The 20,365-nt window shown below is 42.6% G+C and overlaps 3 protein-coding genes across 4 annotated transcripts; 1 reads left to right on the plus strand and 2 right to left on the minus strand.

Moving 5' to 3' along the window:
• The first annotated feature begins 1,460 nt into the window (after positions 1 to 1,460).
• Positions 1,461 to 5,750, plus strand: LOC109476351 (androgen-induced gene 1 protein-like). Of its 2 annotated transcripts, XM_019777279.1 has the most exons (6): positions 1,461 to 1,661; positions 3,622 to 3,762; positions 3,996 to 4,097; positions 4,471 to 4,586; positions 5,190 to 5,341; positions 5,583 to 5,750. In XM_019777279.1, the coding sequence occupies exons 1-6, from the start codon at positions 1,485 to 1,487 to the stop codon at positions 5,642 to 5,644; spliced, it is 750 nt and encodes a 249-aa protein (XP_019632838.1). In that variant the 5' UTR covers positions 1,461 to 1,484; the 3' UTR covers positions 5,645 to 5,750. The 2 variants fall into 2 exon arrangements, with proteins under 2 accessions (XP_019632838.1, XP_019632839.1); XM_019777280.1 differs by lacking the exon at positions 3,622 to 3,762.
• Positions 5,751 to 10,947: 5,197 nt separating this feature from the next.
• Positions 10,948 to 12,685, minus strand: LOC109476246 (probable serine/threonine-protein kinase DDB_G0283337). The gene is made up of 3 exons (XM_019777131.1): positions 12,674 to 12,685; positions 11,907 to 12,101; positions 10,948 to 11,678 (listed from the first exon to the last, which is right to left on the minus strand). Exons 1-3 carry the CDS (start codon positions 12,683 to 12,685, stop codon positions 11,043 to 11,045), a joined length of 843 nt encoding a protein of 280 aa, XP_019632690.1. The 3' UTR covers positions 10,948 to 11,042.
• A 310-nt stretch (positions 12,686 to 12,995) lies between these two features.
• On the minus strand, positions 12,996 to 19,470 carry LOC109476247 (mucin-5AC-like). Its single transcript, XM_019777132.1, has 4 exons — positions 18,959 to 19,470; positions 16,273 to 16,364; positions 13,713 to 15,801; positions 12,996 to 13,209 (listed from the first exon to the last, which is right to left on the minus strand). Exons 2-4 carry the CDS (start codon positions 16,349 to 16,351, stop codon positions 12,996 to 12,998), a joined length of 2,382 nt encoding a protein of 793 aa, XP_019632691.1. The 5' UTR covers positions 16,352 to 16,364; positions 18,959 to 19,470.
• Positions 19,471 to 20,365: the final 895 nt, after the last annotated feature.

Genomic DNA, 20,365 nt, shown 5'->3' on the forward strand with positions numbered 1-20,365 from the left:
CGACCTGCGCGGGGTCACGTGACCGGATGGCCGCGCCGCCCAGGCAACAGGAGCGTGACTCATTCATGAAACTCCTGACGTCTGGCGCCAAAACCACGCGCCAAATTTAAAACGCCAGTCCGGTACTTGTTTCAAAAGGGGTGCCAGAGTATACAGTGCAATTTTACGGAATACAGTGCAATTTTACTAGTAAAATACTATTATGCGATTGCACTGTATTCCGTAAAATTGCACTGTATACTAATACGATTGCACTATATTCCATGAATTGCACTGTATACTAATACGATTGTACTGTATTCCGTAAAATTGCACTGTATTATAAAGTGTAAACTGGTATACTAATACACTGTATTCCGTAAAATTGGTCCCGAACATGTTGCAGGTGTTATAAAGTTTTTCAACACTTTTCCTGTACCACTTGAAAGTTCGCGTTTCATAATATAAGTGATAGCATATAATTTATATAATTGAAATCGATATTTAAACAGTATAGCATTTTTTAAAACTCGGGCCAAAGAGCATCAAGCTATCTCAAATTTCAAACTTTTCTTTGGATGGAATGGATTCATATATTCAAAATGGAAAGCAAATACATAATCGAAAGCAAATAACAGTATCAAATTTAATTAAGGACCTCAGTCCAACCTATCTGTATCTTGATATTTTCCTCACAAAGCAAACTGAAAAAAATTTCTTCTTTATATTTTTTTATACGTGGCACAACCATTTCTTTATCTTTATCTTGTGATTAAGGCTGCATTACCTAACTTGGCAAGCATACTAGTATCTCGTGGCTTTCGTCGTGTCACAGTCTTTTGGCGACGCTGATTACTAACGCCGTCTGGCGGATTACTGGAGTAATACAGTTTTCGAAAAGTGTGTGCATTTGTGTTTGTAACGCCTCCTTAAACTAATATGTAACGAACATTAGACAAGGTTACTTTAGGGTAAATGATTACAATGTTACCAATCGCGTACACATACAGAGAAAGAGAGAGAGGGGGAGAGAAAGAGAGAGAGAGAGAGAGAGAGAGCAAGAGCTCATAATAATAATTTTCTTTACTGTACTGTGAACAACGAAAACGTTTGCAGACTTTTGCCTAGATGTTATTCTATTCAGGGCTGTTGTAATTTGAAAAACATCACGTGCAAGTTTCAGGTGATCAATACCAAAATCAATACGTATTTAGCTGGGTAAAATGTTGGAATTGGCAAATACGATATACCCGTGACTGTTTGGGTTGAATGAGGACGGTATAATATAAAAATTTCTTTTAAACGGCGAACTCAGAGTTGCCAACCTTTTCGAAGATGTCCCAACCCCATCCAAACGTTTCAAATATAGCCTGCGCACGGGATTGGCTGATAGGAAATTATCGGTAATTTGAAAAAAAATAAACAGTCATCCGACCTTTGGTCGTCCTCAAATATCACATGGCACTGAAGTCACTATCGGGTGACCTTGGGTGATAATCTATAGTATGATGGCGTCCGCTAAAGTAGTTTCCCACCTAGCCGTGTTTCTGTTGTTGTTTACGGCGAATTATAATGACTTTTCTCGGGGCTACTCCAGTAACCTGTCCTTTAAGTCGGACGGGGAGGGACGGAAGGGTGCCTCATACGCAGGACGGTGGAAATATCTGTCTATCCTTGTCTCGGTAAGAGTGACCATGTTTTGCAGTTCTTCAAGGTTATCTAGCCTCTACCAGGCACCGCGGATCGCTGGAAAAATAGTAGAAATTGGCCGAAATAAAGGAATAATGCACCAGGGGAGGTAGCTGGCCAGATCCCGTGAGTCGCGAATTGGATCTTCTCTGTTCGGCTACCTCCTCTGGTACATTAGATCCTTTATTTCGGCCAATTTCTACTATTTTTCCAGCGATCCGCGGTGCCTGGTAGAGGCTAAAGGTTATCTACGGCCATGTTAGTATACGTAGTAGTGTGATGCAATATGTAGCTCCTTCCGTAGTTTTTCTAAGCATGACTAAAATACATGCGTTTTTATTGCGTATTTATCGTTTTTCATGTTGAGTTGAGAATACTACACATGTATAATAATGATTCTACATATATTTGGGCTGTCACCATATTTTTGCTATGCAACCCTGAAAGTGAATTGGATGTCTTTAACAACCACTTGTTTATATGTACTTCTGCTAAGTTCAATTCATGTTAGTTTTGATACTTTTTCTATCATTTAATGAAGGCACTAGTAGTCAGCACCTAACTGGCAAGTACAGTTTGATTATGTAATGTAAAATCGATTTTCAATAATCAACTTCAACATCTGCTTGGAGATTACAGAAAAAATCAACGACCGATCGAACCTTATCTTTTGCCTCCCATAACTCTTATCTGGTTCGGTCAAATCAAACGGATCGTAAATTCCCACAGACCTTTCCCCCAGTTTATTTTGGCCGGTGTGGTGTCAAAATGCGCTATAGGCCACAGCAAGTAATTTTAATGGATGACGTCGACATCAGCGCGCGCATAAATTTTTGCCTGATTTTTTTTTTTGGGGGGGGGGAGAAATTTTATTGCCCTCTGACAATGGTCAACATGACGAAAAAAAAAAGATGTCTGTTGCCATGCCGGAAGGTGGATGGCAGATAACTATAAAGAGAGGAGACAAGACAAGGTTCTGATGTAATGTTTTGTCTTTTACTTTGATGCAGTGATGTATTTAATTTCTTTCATATGTTCCCACTGAATGAAAACCATTTGTACAATGGTTGAAAACTTTGTTTTGTTGTTTCAGTGAGAAATGGATGTCGGCAGTCAACTCTTATCAAAATATAGGAAAAGTCAAAGTCAATAGCTATCATTTCTTGTTTTTGAAAAAGGGTTCATGATGTCAAAATGTAGGGATCTTGTTTTTTTTTTGGCCCGCCTTGTTTTTTTTTTACCCTATTGCGTTAGATTTGGCGTTTGCGGAATTTACTTGCTGTGGCCTAAAGTAAACTCTTTCCGAACTTTGAGCCCACGCCTTGTCTCCGGTAAAATGGCGAGTAGAGTAAGAGTGGTGACAACTGTCGTCCATGTGGCGATCCTGCTGGTGTGTGTGGTGACTGAGATTGAGTACAGTACTTATGTCATGCTGACTTTTGAGACACACAAGAAGTTTGGCGGCCGCTTTCCGTACCTGACCAACCTGAATGCGGTGAGCTTTGGAAGAAAGATTTTATGAAAAAAGATGTTGCATAGAACGTTAATACTTTTTTTAAAATTTTAGTACAAGGTGTTGTCAAACTACGTTGTGTGTTTGTGTGTGTATCAGTATTTCGGCGTAACACACCAGCTTCGCAGGCACGCGGCGCGGCGGCAGCTAGCTATATCACACCGAATAACGTCTTGTTACACTCAATCTTTGCACATTTAATTGCGTGTGTGTGTCAGTGTGTGTGTGTGTCAGTGTGTGTGAATGTCAGTGTGTGTGTGTGTGTGTGTGTGTGTGTGTGTGTGTGTGTGTGTGTGTGTGTGTGTGTGTGTGTGTGTGTGTGTGTGTGTGTGTGTGTGTGTGTCTTAGCCTCGTTCAGTCCGGTGCCCAAAGAATATACGCCAGTCACTAAAGAATCTCCGACTATTGAGTCATTGATTCACATGATTGAATTTTTCCAGGTGGCACAGATGGTTTTCTTCGGGAGCTGCGTGTTGAGTGACGTGTTTGAGGCCATCCTTGGCAGAAAACCTGGTGTGCTGAAGGCGCTCCAACGTGTCCAGGACTACCTCTTCGCCGTACTGCTGTTCCCGATGGCTATGGTAGGGGGCGTTTCTCACCAAGATAGATTGATGATGCCTGGGCGTCACCTGGCCTGGGTACTAACCTATAGGTTACCTTACTTGGTGAGAGTGAGAGTGTGTAAAGCTCCTGTCACACATTCAGAATTAAAATGAAATTAAGTTACGTGTCTCTGAAAAGACGATACAAAGACCTTGTTCTTTCTGTCTATAGGCTATATATATATTACAGTATTGTTTTTTTTTCTCCGCAGACGGTTCAGTGTCTGTTCTGGGCTATCTACGCCATCGACCGGGAGCTAGTCTACCCCAGCAAACTGGACGCCATTATTCCAACCTGGTTAAACCATGTCTGGGTATGTTTAGTCATCCATCCATCCATCCATCCATCCATCCATCCATCCATCCATCCATTCATCCATCTATCCATACATGCATCCATCCATCGATCCATCCATCCATCCATCCACCCACCCATTCATTCATTCATCCATCTTTCCCACCATCCATCCATCCATCCATCCATCCATCCATCCATCCTGTCATTATCAGTTATCGATTTATTTCAACTCAATCATTATCATTCATCCATTTTTCGTTCATTCATTCATTCATTCACTTATCGTGGTAATCAAAATATAATTTATTTCAACGTTAACTACCTCAAGTAATCATAATAGTGAACTGCACCAGTAACTTACCAATTATTACTGTTATTGCTGTCCTCAGCACACCACCACTGTGCCTGTATTGCTGCTTGAAATGTACGTGGTGCGTCGCCGTTATCCGGCACGTACCGCAGCACTGCCCGGGACAGTCTTCTTTGGAGCCGCTTACCTTATATGGTATGTGCCTAAATCACCTGATCTGTACGTGTTGCATTTATTCACGCAAACATTTAAGTTTTCTTGAGACACAAAGTTTCATCGAAGACATCGAAGTGTTCAAGAATTCATTCTTTCCTAGAACTATTGCAGTGAGGAACTCGCTGTCACAAAGTGCAGTAGGGGCATTGTCATTAGATAGCTTAAAACAATGTCGAGAGTTAGATATTCAAGGGTTAGGTGTAACAAGTCGATCGGTGTAATGTAGCCAGCTGCCACCGCGCCGCGTGCCTGCGAAGCTGGTGCGTTACGCCGATGGACGGTTATACCGGCTATAGAAATACAGATACAGACCTAATCCTAGTTTGTATTGCATCGATTGTGATAATATTCTTGGTTGTTAACTGTTGCTACATAGAAGATGAACATCGTAGGTGGGGCTCCTAGCGACTGTCCTTGGTACTGAAGCAGGCCTTCCAGTGTTCATGACACACTACGGGCTTGGTTTTCAAATCTTGGTGTTTTCCTCTCTGCCCACCGTATCACTAACGATGTTGAGAAAGCAGTTATTCGTCCGTATACGACCTAGTCCATTACATTAAAATAGATCACATTTTTTAACAGGATTCGGATCGTGGCTCACTATGGGGGTTTCTGGGTGTACCCGTTTCTGGAAGTGATGGGGCCGATAGGGACTTCCGTGTTCAACATGGCGGCTGTGGGGATGCTCTGTGTGTTCTACATGGTTGGCGAGTATGTCAACACAAAACTATGGGGTGAGAAACTTCATCATTGTAATGTTTTTTGCAGTCTTGATGTACATTGCTATGTGAAACAATTTTGTTGTGACAAACTAACATGATTCAGGGAAGGTACATCTGTGTCTTTCCCTGCCAATGTGTGTTTGAATTCGTGAGATAGAGACAATAAACAAAAACATATAATATGGTGCTATAGATTTAGGTAACATTTAGTAGTTTTATAATAGATAATAATCTATAATATTTCTGTTCACAGGTCGAGATGCTTTCGAAATTTCTTCCACAACGAGTCGTAAGAAGAGCAACAAAAGTGCATAGATAGACATGAAGAAAAGTGCGACAAGCAAAGTATCATTAATCAATTATTAATAATTAATTAGACTAAACAGTGAAAAAATTCAATTTGAAAATATCTTCTTTTCATTATAATTAACCTCCACTTTTCAACATATTTGTGCAATTATCTCACAGTTCTTACATACATGTACTTAGTGTTGTGGCCCACACAAGGGGCACTCAGTTTGTGGTACCACCACAAAATAACAGAATGTAAACAAACATGGCTGACAGCTGTGTTTCTAGCTTTAGATATATTAGTACCTCAACTTCCTGAATATCAATATCTGCAATAGTTGGTTCAACGTATTTTCTAAAGAAATACCAATAGATTTTTTGTATCGAGTATCGTCTTATTAATTGTTATATGATATAGCTTTAAGATTGACGTTTTTATGCCCCTATTACCTTTTGATGTACCACTCCTATATCAAAGAACCGGAGAGAAATTTGACTTGCCATACTGCCGATCAGATTGTAGAGACAGAAACTTGCTGCCATACACATGAAGACGAGAACAACGCACAGAACAACCATCAAAGGGAGGAGGACAGCCACAGTGTCCAGGTTGATCACACTTGGAGCTGGAGTTGCTTTATATTTCCAATCGTCCACACTACGAGCTTGTCGGCTATGTCTCGGTTGCTGCATAACAGGGCTTGCATCAACTTCAACTTGACTCTCGCGAGAAATCCCAACTCTCGCGTGATCTTGTGACACTGAATGCCCTGTCTTTGCCCATGCTTGTCTTGGGATTTTGGGATTTAAACGTGCTGCAAGCGACATTTGATAACGTGTTGCTTGCACAGCATTCTGTTTAAGTTGGCTATCTACCTGGTCATCTGCTGAATTTCTGGGACCATTGCCAGCAGCTTCAAATGCTATTTGAATGCCTTTCAAGCTTTTAGAGGGCTTGAGTCTTAACATAAAAGAATCTTGCTTAGCAGTGATCTTGAGAAATAGTAGTCCTTTCTGGTCGTCATTTTCGCCAACTGTGCTCTTGGGGGATTCGCCAAGATGGACGCCGTGTGTCGTCACTTCCGTTTCCGGTGTTGCAGGTTTGAACAGGACCAGGATCAACAAACATAGGCTGGACCGTGTGGACTTTTGCATGTCGTAGCAAATCCGCCAAGTCAACGTCGTCCTTGTGAAAGTGACACCTCTTTTTTTGGACACAGCAGCCTACAATAAGTGAAGACATGGCATGGATCACGATGGTCCATATGTATGACACATGTACGTTGGACTCTAGAATGGCAAAATATTCTGGTCTTACAAATCACTGTAAACATAGCACTGCATATCAATCCAGGCTTTGATTTTTTTGTTGCCAAACCGAAAGATTAAAAAAACACAAAGCAATAAATATAGAAGCTCAACTTGACCTTTATATTCTACATTCGGAAGAACTATAATTGGAATAGAGTCTTTACAACGGTGGTTGCTTGATAGTACAACGAATAAAAAATATTGTTAGTTGTAAAATGGGCTTTGCTCCAACACGAAGGAAACACTCAACATAAATTTACAGTCAATGTCCTCAACCTTATCATATGCGTGATTCATGATCACTGCATTGATTTTCCTTTTTGTTAGAAACAAAACTCAAATTTAAGAACTATAGATTCTTACAATAAAGATGAGCATCCATTCGAATTGTTACAATGTACTTACCTTCAATATTGTGTAGTGCTAGTTTGCCCTGAAGTCAGGAAACCCGGCGGTCGCTGTGTGAAGGCTCTACTAGTACTTTGGACGTCTAAGTCCTGTATAAACCTTCCGTTGCGTCGTTCAGCTCAAACGTTGATACTACGTGATGTAAAAACGTATATATATGGTCGAGGCCTAGGGTGCCAGAAAATGCGTCCACCCCACATATGTATGCCATGACTTGGAATACAAATGTGGGCCGTGGTTAGTGCTACTTCTAGGAAACGAGCTTTTACTGGCACTACTGTACCCCGGTGATGAGCCAAATCCTCAAGCTGCTACATACGTGTGGGGTCAGGTGTTTAGGGCTAGGTTAGGGTTGGTATTAGAGTTAGGATTAGGGCTAGGGTTAGAGTTGGAATCATTAGTTGTTCAGGGCTAGAGTTAGACTTACGATTGGGGTTAGGTTTAGGTTAAACTTTATAATCTCCCACATCACGTCCACCCTCCCACCCCTTGTCTCAGGTACTAGTATATTGGAAACCCCTAAGTAGTGTTGGAGTCGTGTATATGGCAGGATCATGTATTTGGCTTGACACGGGCAGTGACTATGTCAACGCTCGTTAATCCAAGATAGCATAAGAATACCTCCCATACTTCAACATCAAATCATTATTTTGAGAATATACATGTAAATTAAACCTTTTTTCAATACATAAAATCCTTGAATACAGCAAAAAATCATTTTACAGCAACAAACGTTGTGTGATGTTAGTTTGTATATGATATAGGCCGTGTGATGGTTTTTGATAGTGTATTACGGAGATTTCACTGTACTGTGACTTATCCCAGTGATCCGCCATTTTTGTTTGCCCAACCGAGGCTGGGCGGTTCGATCTGGAGTGTGGAATGTCCCGGATGTGTGTGGACAACAAACACCCCGCCTGTATATTTTTCACTCCGGGCGCTGTACAGATAGGTCAATGTGCTTTACATGTAGCAAAACAAATACTGTGCACACATTTTCATGGATCCAAACCAAGTTTATATTTTGAACTGTAGGTGGTGCGGTATGTGACTAAGAGACTCGCATCAGAACTGCTCAGAATCGCTCAGTTAAAAAGCGCAAAACTATAATAAGAATAAGCACAGGGTGTAGATGAAATACTTCATGGTCTTTTAAGACAGACAAATGCCTACTATATGTGACTTATAATAATAATTTTTTGTAATAAGATCATCGGTTGCTTAGAATGTCATCTGTTGAAAAAGTTTTTATTAAGCTCCAAATGCATGTATATACATCATATTGTGAAGCTAAATCTTCTAAATCTTTATTTATTGAAGCGTCATCATGCCTGTATTTTGAAACCTCATAATATTCTTGTTATGAAACATGAAATTTATAATTTATGCACTTTGTATGAATGCTATGTTTTTTATTTTTCATATAGCCTATATGTTCTTACCTTGATTTATTTACATGTACAGACAGTTTCTGGCCTAATACAACCCCCATATCATCATAACTTCGTTATCACACTGTACATGTATATAATCTTCCTCTTCTATAAAATTGCTCCTTCCCTTAGATATTTTTTTTTTATATACAAGTCATTTGTTTGATGTTTTGTTAACTTGAAAATTGCTATCGAGTCACCTATGGCATATTACGTATACCTGCTATGTTATGCTTGCTCCTGAAGCCTACGCATTGTGCTTCCTACATGTAGATCTGTATGGATATCTACAACGCCACCTCGCGGCATTAGCTTGTACTACAAAGCGCGACTTTGACGTTTGCACGTGACGTCAAAACGCCATATTGGATGGTTCAACCCAGAAGAGTCAGACCTATAAATGCCGCACATGGTTAATTTGCATGTGGCTGGTGTTAGATATACACGTTAAGATGTACTAGGTGTAACCATCCAATATGGCGGACCACGCTCACGTGTGTGCAGATTTATACTTCTCTAACGGAACTATGCAATGCAGTCGTTACATCTTACATTTGTACAGTTCTTCTTGCTCAATCTTATACTTATTTGTGCTACACAATACGGAGTAATTGCTCCGGAGCAAGTGTTATGCCTCTGGCGTAATGTACAGATTGCTTCCTAACTGCTCCTAGGTATTTATATGAAGCTATTGTTTGTGCTACACAATCCGGAACAAATAACTACTCCGGAGCACGTGTTATGCCTCTGGCATAAATGTACAGATTACTCCGTAACTGCTTTGTAACTACTCCGGAGCTTGTTTGTTCGGGAGTTGCACAAGGAGAATGCTTAAGCTTGTGCTGTACAATCCGGAGCAAATGATAACTCCGGAGTTTTTCTGAAGCTTGTTTGCAATTGTTAGGGGGTCATACAAGGAGAATGTTTGTGCTAGACAATCCGGAGCAAATAATAACTCCGGAGCAAGCGTTATGCCTCTGGAACATGCATAAATGTACAGATTGCTCCCTAACTGCTCCGGAGTTTTTCTGGAGCTTGTTCGTTCGAGGGTCACACGAGGAGAATGCTGTCGCTTTCCAGCGACTCGAGCGACTTGAGAGACCGCATCTCCCAGTACTCCCGCCGGGTAGACACGCCCGCCACCGCGTTAGCCTCCTCCGTGGACGTCGACGTGGCCCACGTCTCCCACTGCACCGTGTGGGAGTAAACTTGCCGCTGAAGAACAAAAAAGAATCAAGAATCAACAGTTTTCACCTTCTAGAGTAGAAATATGAGGAACGATAGCATCTCTAGAGATCGGAGGAGATAACAACTACGAGTTTAGATTATTCACACAAAGTCAGCTTTAATTTCCTGCTTCGCCCTTTATAACACAGACCGAAAGGAATATTGTTCAGGTTACAAAGAAAGGAAAGGAAAAAGGTCTACTGAACAGGGACGGGGGCCGATATAGACTTCCATCCGTACCTGGAATGTCGTCGTAGCTTGAGGAACGGGACTCTCTACTGCTCGGGTGGTCTCGCCGTGCGCCACGCGGCTCCTGGGCCGGATGTAGAGGAAGAAGAAGGCACATCCGGCGAATGCCAGGAAGAAGAGTCCGACCAGCGTGCCGGCTATCACCCACACCGCCAGCGTGATCGTGTTGGACTCGCCTTCCGGACTTTCGCCTTCCGGGGTGTCAGACGAGGCTGTCCCAAGAAACATAGCAGAACATTCGTGCTCAGTCTATTCTACAGTTAGCAACGCTTTGGAAGTTCTTTGTACTATAATGATCATTAAATTGAAATTCGTTTTCCATGGGTATAATTATGTTTGACTCGCACCTCCGACGATGCTGTCCCAAGAAACATAGCAGAACATTCGTGCTCAGCCTATTCGACAGTTAGCAATGCTTTGATATGTCTATGCACTATAATTATCATTACTTTAATTGAGATCCGTTTTCCATGGGTATAATGCATATTTTCATACAACAGATTACATACTTCAATGAATATGTTATAATTATTACAACGAAAGCCAGTATCAATTGTACCAAAATATGACTAGAATTCTTACAGACTGGTTACATGATATACCTTTCAGTTCGCCCCTGTGGCGTTACCAAAATAGCTAATCTATGTTTTAAGGATTCTGAAAAGGTATAGCACAGTGAAAGCATAGTCTTACCACGGCTTGTGGTTTTCCCAGCTACCGCCGACTTAGTTCCCGATGCCTGCCCAGTTGTAACCGTCGACCCGCCTCCACCAATGAACGCGCTCGACGTACTTTCAGAAGACGAGTCGTTGCCAGGCAACGGAGTCACTGATGTAACGCTGTAGCTGATTGGTGACGCGTTTCTTGACGTTGGCCTCAACGTAGTCGAAGCCTTCGTCGTTTCTTTTCGGGTGGTTGTCGTCACTGGAGTTGTAGTGGCTTGTGTTGTTGTCCTTTTCGTAGTCGTAGCCTCTGTAGTCGTTGTTGGTTTGGTTGTTGTACTTTGTGTCGTTGTCGGCAACGTTGTTGTCGGCTTGGACGTCGTTGTCGGTTTCAGAGTGGATGCAACCGTGGTTTTTTCTGTTGTAGTCGATGGTTTTGTGGTTGTAACCGTTGTCGTTGTAGCCGGCAATGCTGTGGTGCTCCGAAGGGTTGATAGAACAGGCACGGCTGTCGTCGCCGTTGAAATACGTTGTGAAGACGGTCGCACGACTGTTGTATCGGTAGTTCTTCGCGTTGTAGTGGTCGGAGGAGACGAGGAAGATGGGAAAGGTACAAAAGGGCTTGTGGTGGACGAGGTTGAACTTGTGGTCATGAGAATCACTTGACTGGAGGTTGTCGATGGCGTTGACTGAACCGGAGGGGGTGAAGATGGTGGAATTGTCGATGGTGTTGATGTTACTTGAGAACTTGCCGGTTCTGTTGTTGCTCTGCAATAAGACACAACAGATAAATATGATCGCAAGTATGGATACGCTCGTGCGTTACCGAAGGACGGTTACACTGCAGCACTGCACTATTATAATGCACTACCAGATACAGATGACTGAGAGGTGCATCAATTTCAGAAATTGTAATAAGGAAAAATATTGATAAACATTACATATCATATCAACAAATGCATCCTTACAGTAATTACAGAAAAAAAGGTGTTATACCTTGTTGTAGTATCGCTTCTTGTTGTCTTGGCTGTTGTAGACAGCGCGTTGGTGGTTGTTCTCAATGATGATATTTGAGGCGAGCTGACTATGTATCCGATGGTTGTACTTGCTTCTGTAGAGGTTGTAGATATGTTTGTAACTATAGTAGTAAAGTCTGGTGCCGAACTTGATTTTCTCGTAGACGACACTCCACTACTAGTCTCCAAGAGTACGGTTGCATTTGTAGTCCTCGACGGAGTTGTATTTGTTGTAAATCCATCGCCTGTGGTGTTGTATGCTGTTGAAGTTGATGTCGTTGTAACGTAGCTTTGAGTGGTCCGGTTAGAGGATGTCATTATAGGTGTCGAACTTGAAATAGTCGCGTTAGCAGACGCAGTGCTCAATGAAATATTGGTAAGAAGCGTTGTACTCAAAGTTGTTGCACCTAAACTTGAAGTTGTTGTACCAGTAGTTGATGAGGCATTTGTACTCGATGGAACTGTGTATGAAGTCGTTGTATTTGAGGTGGCACTTGAGCCCGCACTTGACACAGATGAACTTGAATATGCCTCAGAGGTCTGATTCACTGATCCTTCACTTGAAGGCTCGTTGGCTGTCGACGTTGAGCCTTGAAATGTAGTGTTGTTGGAAGACGACACGCTTAGAGATGTGGTCATTGCCGACGTGGTATTGGAAACTACTGGATTCGTTGATACATCGGCTAGAGATGCATTAACAGTTGATGTTGTAGATGGAGTCGTTGAAACTGTAGTGTTCGTTGATACCTCGCTGGTCATAGTTGATGCTGTTGCTGTACTTTTAGACGATGTCTGATTAGCAGTTGTTTCAGTTGATGGGGCACCTACGTTCAATGTTGCATTGGAAGCCGAAACAGTTGAAGAAGCGGTTGCAAGACTTAAAACAGTCGGTGTAGTCGGCGCCGCGCTTGTTGAAACGTTGTTTATAACTGTTGTTGTATCCGTCACAAGAGACGATGACATACTTGGTGGTGAAATTGTACTTCGAATAGTTGGTGTAGACGATGTAGCACTTTGAGAAACGTTTGTAACAGGTACTTCATCAGAAGTTGTGGAATTCGAAGATGCTTCACTCGAAACCGTTAGGGAGGTGGATGATGGCACAATTGGTGTACTCACAACTACCGAAGTCGTTGGCTTCACACTCGTTGAGGCATTTGTCACTAGCGTTGTGGCAGAAAGCGTTGTAACCGAAGATGATGTATTTGTAGAGACACTTTGTAGAAGCGTACTCGCTGAAACTGTCTGACTTGTTGGTTGCAGGGCTGTAGAGACATTTGTAGCTGAGGTTGGCACAGGAATGGTAGATGTCTCATTGGATGAAGTGGTTGCAACCGTTGGATAAGTGGTTGTAGCATTTGTAGTCGGGTGTGCAGACGATGTTGTTCTTGGAGTGGTTGCGTTAGAGGGTGTTGCACTTGACGAAACGCTTGGAACAGCTGTACTATCCGAAATTGTCACGTTATTTGGATTGTCGCTTTGAGACGCATTCGCGATGTAGTTTGTTGTAGAGGTCGTTGTACTAGGAGTTGGTGAAACGCCTGCTGTGGTAGTACTGGAAGCGTTCGTCTTTGTAGTTGATTCACTTGGAGATACATTTGTGAACGTGGTTGTTGAAGAGGTCATTGCGTGTGTAGACGTCCCAACGGCTGGAGATGTGCTTGCATTATTAGTGGTGGTGGTTGTATCGTTAGAAGATCCAACACTTGGAGAAGCACTTGCGATCGGCGAAGTACTAAAAACTGTAGACTCAATAGATGTGACGTTATATGAAGAGACGTTCGACGTTGAGGTTGGCCTGGGAGACGTCGCTGCCGCACTGGTAGATACAACGATCAAAGATGCGTTGGCCATCGACGTTGTACCAGTAAGAGACGCACTAGAGACAGCAACAGTTCCAGGCGCGCTTGTCTGAGTTGCGGCACTTGAAAGTGTGGTTGTACTAGAAAAGACGGTGGTTGTACTTGAAACCGTTGTATTAGACGGGGTTGTATTATTCGAACCGGTCGCTGTTGTTGACACCCCAGTACCCAGCGAATGTATAACTGGTGCTGTTGAACTACTTGGCGCTGGTGGAACAGTAGATCCGTTACTTTGTGAGGTACTGGCATTGAAGGTTGTAATCTCTGTTGTAGTTACACCAACAGAAGATTGCACAGGTCCCAGCGTACTTCTTCTGGTCGTGTTTGTTGTAGGAGAAGTGGTTTGCACCGGCGGTGTAGGTACAGCGCTGCTTGAAGCGTTGGATTGAGTCGTGGTTGTAGAAGATGCTGTAGCTGTTTGGTTCGTTGTACTAACCGGTGCCGTTGTATCATGTGTAGTGGTTGTATTATTACCAGTCGCCAGGGACGGTGCTTGTGTTGTCGTTTGCACAGAGGGCGGTGTATTTGTAACCTGTGCTGTGGCTTTTGTTGTTGTGTTCACTGTAGATTGTGACGTAGCGGGCGGTGTTGATGCAATTACAGTTGGTGTCGCCTGTGAGAGAGTTGGCTGGGTGGTTGTAACCGACGTTGTTGCTTGAGTAGTGTTAATGGATGGCGTCGCAACCTCCGAATTAGAAGCTGTAACATCGCTCGTTGCGTGCGGTGTTGTCACATTCGCGGCTGATGTTACAGCACCGCCCAGCGTAGTATTTTGGGAAGGCTGTATGCTCGTTGGTGGTGTTGTGGTACTCTGCTGTGACCGTACGGTTGTATTGGGTTGTTGAGCTGTTGTCACAACTGGAACCGTTGACACAACTGATGGTGTAACTGTGTCAACACTAGTTGCATTGGACACCGCGTCTAGAGTTGTTGGTGCCGTTGTATTTGTCGCTGTAAGTGTTGTTGCTGATCCTGACGTCATTTCCTGTGATGCATTGTTCACATCCGCTGTCGTTGTGTTGACAGTAACGTTTTGCGGCAGTGCCGTGCTAGGAATTGTCGTAAAATGCCTTGATGTCACCTCTAAGGACGTAGACGTGTTGACAGCGTTCGTTGTTGTTGTAACTGCTGGTGTTGTCACCGACGTTGATACTAACGGGTTGGCTGATGATGCCGTGGTGTTCTTCGTTGTACCCACAGGAACGGTAGTTGAGCTGCTGTTTACTGCGTGTTGGTCTGTAGTGCCAGCCGTAGACACCGCAAGAAATCCAGTCGTTGTATTCGCAACTGTACTCGATACTGCGGAAGAGTTCAGTTCTGTCGCGCCCGCTGTTGTTGTTGGTGGTGAAGAATGTTGTGTCGAGGACACGTTGTTGTTGTCCGAAGTCGACGTTACAACCGTCGCCTGGTTTTGTAAAGTCGATGGCACAGGCGTAGTGCTACCTCCACTCACTGTCGAGTTTTCTGAAACATTGGAAGACCGCGTACTTGACAACGATACATTTGCAGCTACTGTAACCTCCGTGCTAGCCGTACTGGTAGTTTCTCTTGACGTAGAGTTTGTAGAAAGGTTACCACTTTGCGTGGTTGGAGACAGTGCCAATGTTACACTGTTCAACTCAATTGTGGAAGCCAGGGCCGTAGAGGTCCCTGCTCTACTAGAAGTTTGTGTCAATGTCACTCCATTTGATGTTGTGGTCGGCGTGGTTGTCTGATGTACACTTGTAGTGTCATTCGTTGCCAATGCACTCGGACTTGCTGTCTCATTGTAAACTGATGTAGCCGTGGTAGCTTGCGTGGCGTGAGGAGCGGATGAATTCGCAGACGTTGTCTCCGGTGATGTGACATTCGTGACGTCACTCACAGTCGACGAATCAGGGGTGGCGACGCTGGACGAGTTGTAAGGTTCGGTTTCATTGGCTGTGATCGTGGACGACGTCGTCCCGAAAATCGACGAGGACGCATTCGTGGGTGCTCCGGAAATTGTCGACGGTATGTTCGTAGGTGCCGAAGCTGCACGAAATAATGGCCGAAGGTTAGTGAGTACAGAGACAAACAGACACACACACACACACACACACACACACACACACACACACACACACACACACACACACACACACACACACACACACACACACACACACACACACACACACACACACACACACACACACACACACACACACACACACACACACACACACATGCACACACATGCACACACACACACATGCACACACACACACATGCACACACACACACACACGTACACACGCACGCAGGCACGCTCAAACACATACACACACATACACACACACAGAGGCACACACAGAGGCACACACATACGCACACACACACACACACACATACTGACACATACACGCGCGCGCGCACACCTACACATACACGCACACACAGAAACACACACACACACACACACACACACACACACACACATACTAGGACAAAGACATCACTTACTAGTGACATTGGTAGCGTTGCTTGTAACCATCCCTGAGAAGAAAGTGGCTAGTAGAACCATGTACAGATGTGGTGTCATAATCAGCTTTCTTCTGAAAAAGGCAAAAATTACAAGACTTTTCCTTAAGGCCACACCAAGTAATTATACGGTCATTGAACATATTTCGCTATTTCTAATCATCATTTTACCGTAGCCCAAATGCAAGACACATATATACTAACCATAACCCTTAGTCATGCAGTACTGAACTAAACCGCTATGAAAAAAGTACCAAACGTATCCACCTACTCGGGGATTATAGCTACAGACGCGCATGAAAAAGTAAAGGTGTCAAACAAACATCTACAATTATCCTGTAGTATCCATCTGCACTGTGTTACAAGCTTAGTTCTGCCTCAGTGTTTTCTAGATGTTACAATCCACGCCAAATCTCGGTATTGAGTCATGAAAAAACGTGACGCCAGAAGACATTCAGTAACGGAAAGGATCACCTTTTCATGTTACTTCAAGTGTTACAAGACACACCACACCCAAAATACAAAAATCCATCCTTTCTTCTTCGAGATGTTACTCAGTGTCCTAAGGTATTATCTAGGTAAGCTATATCATTAGTTGTATCAACTTGATATAATATGCATCATTACTCATAATAGGGTGAACTTTGATAGTTTTGACCTTTTGATTTTCCTTTATTTGCGAAAGGGAATTAGGAATAAATGGGTTTGTGTGGTAAGTAGACAGGATGTTCTGTTTTGTGGCAGAAAATATGTGTGTTTTGTTGTTAGTGGAAAAGCACCGCACGCAACAAATGTTGCCACAATAATGGCAAAACTCAACCACACCCTGTATTGGCTTGGACTCTAAGGCCATGTTGATTTGATTGTATGGATGACATCTACGCCCGCATGAATTTTCGTCTGTTTCCAAAAAAAAAAAAGTTTTTCAATTTTTGTACAATTTTGACAATTGTACAAAAAGAGCGAATATATGTCGTGTGTTGCAAAAAAATGTATTGGAAAACGATACTGATATCATAGAATGCCGAAATCATTTCAGGAACATAAGAAACGTAAAGGAATGAAAATGAAGACTCTATCATTATCCGCCATCCCATACTCTGTGTGTTTAGTAATTTGTTCATTTGTTATGATCGCGTAGATTTTATAATGAAGGAAACTGTTTTTGCCAAACTTTTTTATTCGCACGCTCGCATCAGTTTTTGGGTTCCCAGGGGATGTCATCCAAGTTGACCACTGTCAGAGGGCAACAAAATTTCTGTTTTTTTCTTACCAAAATCAGACGAAAATTAATACGTACGCTGATGTCATCTAGAAAATTACTTGCTGTAGCCTAAGGTATGGAAGAAAATGTTATAGTTATCTCTTTTCTACTATGACAAATTGACATATGTCTACTGAGGAAGACCAGAGTGACTGGTCGAAAGCTAGCTCTAGGCGAGAGAACTTTTTTGTGTTGGACCAAAAGTTTTAACTTTTTTAAAACATAGATATAATGTAGCGTTATAGTTTACAGAAAAAGCCTGAGGTGGTTAGAGAATGGTCTGGGATTGTTGAGATTTTCTTGTTCTTATCAGTGGTTACATAAGGCGTCTTTTCTTTGCCCGAGTTGTTTAGGTGGGAGAAGGTATTTCGCCTCAGGCCTCAGGCCATGAGATCAAATAGCACAACAGCGCGCTTCGCCAAACTATAGAAACTGTGCCACTAGTGGCCAAAAACAGGCGTTGATTTTTTCATGTGTAGTTTCATGACCATTTAACGCTCTCTATTGTAATTATGATTTTATTAATGTTCATGATAGTTAGGAGTTACAATCATATGTTTTCAGGCCATGTATGTACACTTGTTAATGTATATACAGATACAATAACTTGTGAATTGTTTTTGTATACCATATATACACCTTTAGCACATACACTACGCTCTGTAGAAAACAGTAACATTTTACATTTCTGAAGACATCTGTCTTATGGTAGACCTCCCAGCAATTTTAAAAGCAAGTTTCATGTGTATTTTGTTTAGACAATCTTTAACATGTATGTTTTTTTAGCGAAAGTACACAGTCGCTTCTTGTTTCCAAAACCTAGAGAGAGTATGGCACAAGAGCTAACAGTGTGTCTGAAAAAACAGGGCAACTTTGTCTCTATATGTGACTGCCGCCTTGTACTGTTTATACTTGACTCGGGTACACTAGAAGGCAAAACAAGGCACTAGTGCGGAACTGCCATTTGGCTAATTACGAATTCTCGAGCTGTGTCGTCGGTGTGTTTTTCTGGCATGCTTTACTCAAGTGTTAAGTAAAACGAGAGAAGTTTACGTTCCGAAGAGGCGGACAGGCAACATCCAATGCCGGGCTCCACATTCCGATTGTAGCCAAGATAGCTTTAAACACTGAACCTGAACTATCCGTGTTTCTGGTATTGAGACAAGCTTTCCCATTCTTTCCACTCATAACAATATATTCACCTATTGTTTATGCTTTATATCACTTTAGACATAATTTTAATGATTTCCGTTGTTTTTACTTTGATCTAAAGCGTTGTATTTTATATAGTAAAACCGGAAACTGCAATGTGAAAGGTTATAACCTTTGGCTTGGTATACCTCGTATATATTCTTGACAGCAAAAGAGGAAACGAAGATACAACAAATAGTGTTAATGACCTACCTTAGAGAAACAACATAGTTTGCAGTTTCTCACTACTTGTGCCTGTTTTCGTCTGTCTTGTGGTGTAAACTTTCACAGAGTGTCAAAAGTCCTCCATGGAACGTGTGGAGAAAGGGCTTCTTTTTCCCCCACAAACGTTTACATCCTAGAAATGACGTCAGTAGTGGGAACGGTGGTTTTGTTGCCTTTTCTCATCCCACAAAAGACAGGAAATTCCGTGGATTATGGCGACTGACCAGAAACCTTGGATTTCCAACACGTTAAGGTTCCATTAGTTTCTAGGCCTTCCCGCCAAAACGATCAGAAGCGCGTATTACGTCATAATCAGACGAGAAAATGCTCACCACACCACGGAAACTTAATTCCTCCAACCTCTGAGAAAAACGTTGTCCTTTTCCAGCGAAATAAGTTCCTCAGGCACCGGATTACATCCTGGAGTGAGTCAGTGATACGGTCTTGAACTAAGCACCAGATCTAGCTCGAAATCACTCCACACGTTTCAGAAGTTGGCAGAAGAGTAGACACACTCGTACTCAGACAAAATGTCGGACGCTCCTAAGTCTGCGTTTGTGTCTCTTGTCAGGACTTCTAATAAACAGTGCTGTGCTAGTGGAACAGGGCTGTGTTTTGGGCAAGCGGCATCCTCCCTTACAGGTATGTTATCTGTGGTCGTTCAGAAATGTCGTCCGATCGGACTGTACCACAACTTTGGTAGGGGTATTAACCTATCTCGAATGCAACATTTATTACTTTATGCTTCTTATAACTGACTATATGTCTTACTAGACTTTGTCTACAATATGTTTGCGGTTGTCTTTGCTTCTTGTTTGTAAAAAATAAAAATAGAAAGCATACATCTGTTTAATTGAGTGGAAATTCACCCCCCTTTTCTGACAGAGAATTGATTTGGCCCACTGCGTGTCTCTATCGGACAAGATCCGTTCACCCTCTACTCATCCCCAGGATTTGGCGGGACACAAAAGGGACTCGGTCGGCCGAGCTTGAGATAACAACCCCCATTGCCGTTGGTAAAAGTCAGCTGGTATTGACGTTTGTGTGTGCTCGCGCAGGTGAGACGGCATTTGTTTCCGTCGCCTTGGCAACAGAGCCGGGAGATTTACCCGCCAAATCACTGACTGAAAACTTGTAAGAACTTGCTCCCCGCCCATTGGTTGTCTGCCACGACAGCTGCGGGTTACAGAGTACACTAAGCGTGGATAAAACGTCGATTAGACAAAAATGTTTCTGTAATTGTATATATGTAGCCTTTGGTAGATAAAGAACTTATGGGAAGTATAGGAAAACCGGTTGAGTGTGGCGTTGAAACAGAAAATGCGATTAAAGGCTTGAAGAATTTGATTTTGCTCCTTGCTTTGCCGTAAGCTGAAGGGTTGCGTTTGCGGATTT

The sequence above is a fragment of the Branchiostoma belcheri genome, unplaced genomic scaffold (assembly GCF_001625305.1).
Source record: "Branchiostoma belcheri isolate BF01 breed outbred unplaced genomic scaffold, Haploidv18h27 scaffold37, whole genome shotgun sequence".
NCBI classification, from domain to species: Eukaryota; Metazoa; Chordata; class Leptocardii; order Amphioxiformes; family Branchiostomatidae; genus Branchiostoma; species Branchiostoma belcheri.

Excerpts from the sequence above, each read along its gene's own strand:
- LOC109476351 (XM_019777279.1), top strand. The coding sequence starts at position 1,485 with ATGATGGCGTCCGCTAAAGTAGTTTCCCACCTAGCCGTGTTTCTGTTG. Across the intron at positions 1,662-3,621 it reads ATCTGTCTATCCTTGTCTCG|GTGGCACAGATGGTTTTCTT; the intron begins GTAAGAGTGACC and ends GAATTTTTCCAG. Across the intron at positions 4,587-5,189 it reads GGAGCCGCTTACCTTATATG|GATTCGGATCGTGGCTCACT; the intron begins GTATGTGCCTAA and ends ATTTTTTAACAG.
- LOC109476246 (XM_019777131.1), bottom strand. Across the intron at positions 11,679-11,906 it reads AGAAGCGATACTACAACAAG|AGCAACAACAGAACCGGCAA; the intron begins GTATAACACCTT and ends GTCTTATTGCAG.
- LOC109476247 (XM_019777132.1), bottom strand. The coding sequence starts at position 16,351 with ATGACACCACATCTGTACATGGTTCTACTAGCCACTTTCTTCTCAGGG. Across the intron at positions 15,802-16,272 it reads CAACGCTACCAATGTCACTA|CTTCGGCACCTACGAACATA; the intron begins GTAAGTGATGTC and ends TATTTCGTGCAG. Across the intron at positions 13,210-13,712 it reads TCTCCCAGGCCAACCTCAAC|CTACAAATGTCTCTACAGCC; the intron begins GTCGAACGTCTC and ends TGCCAACCTCAG.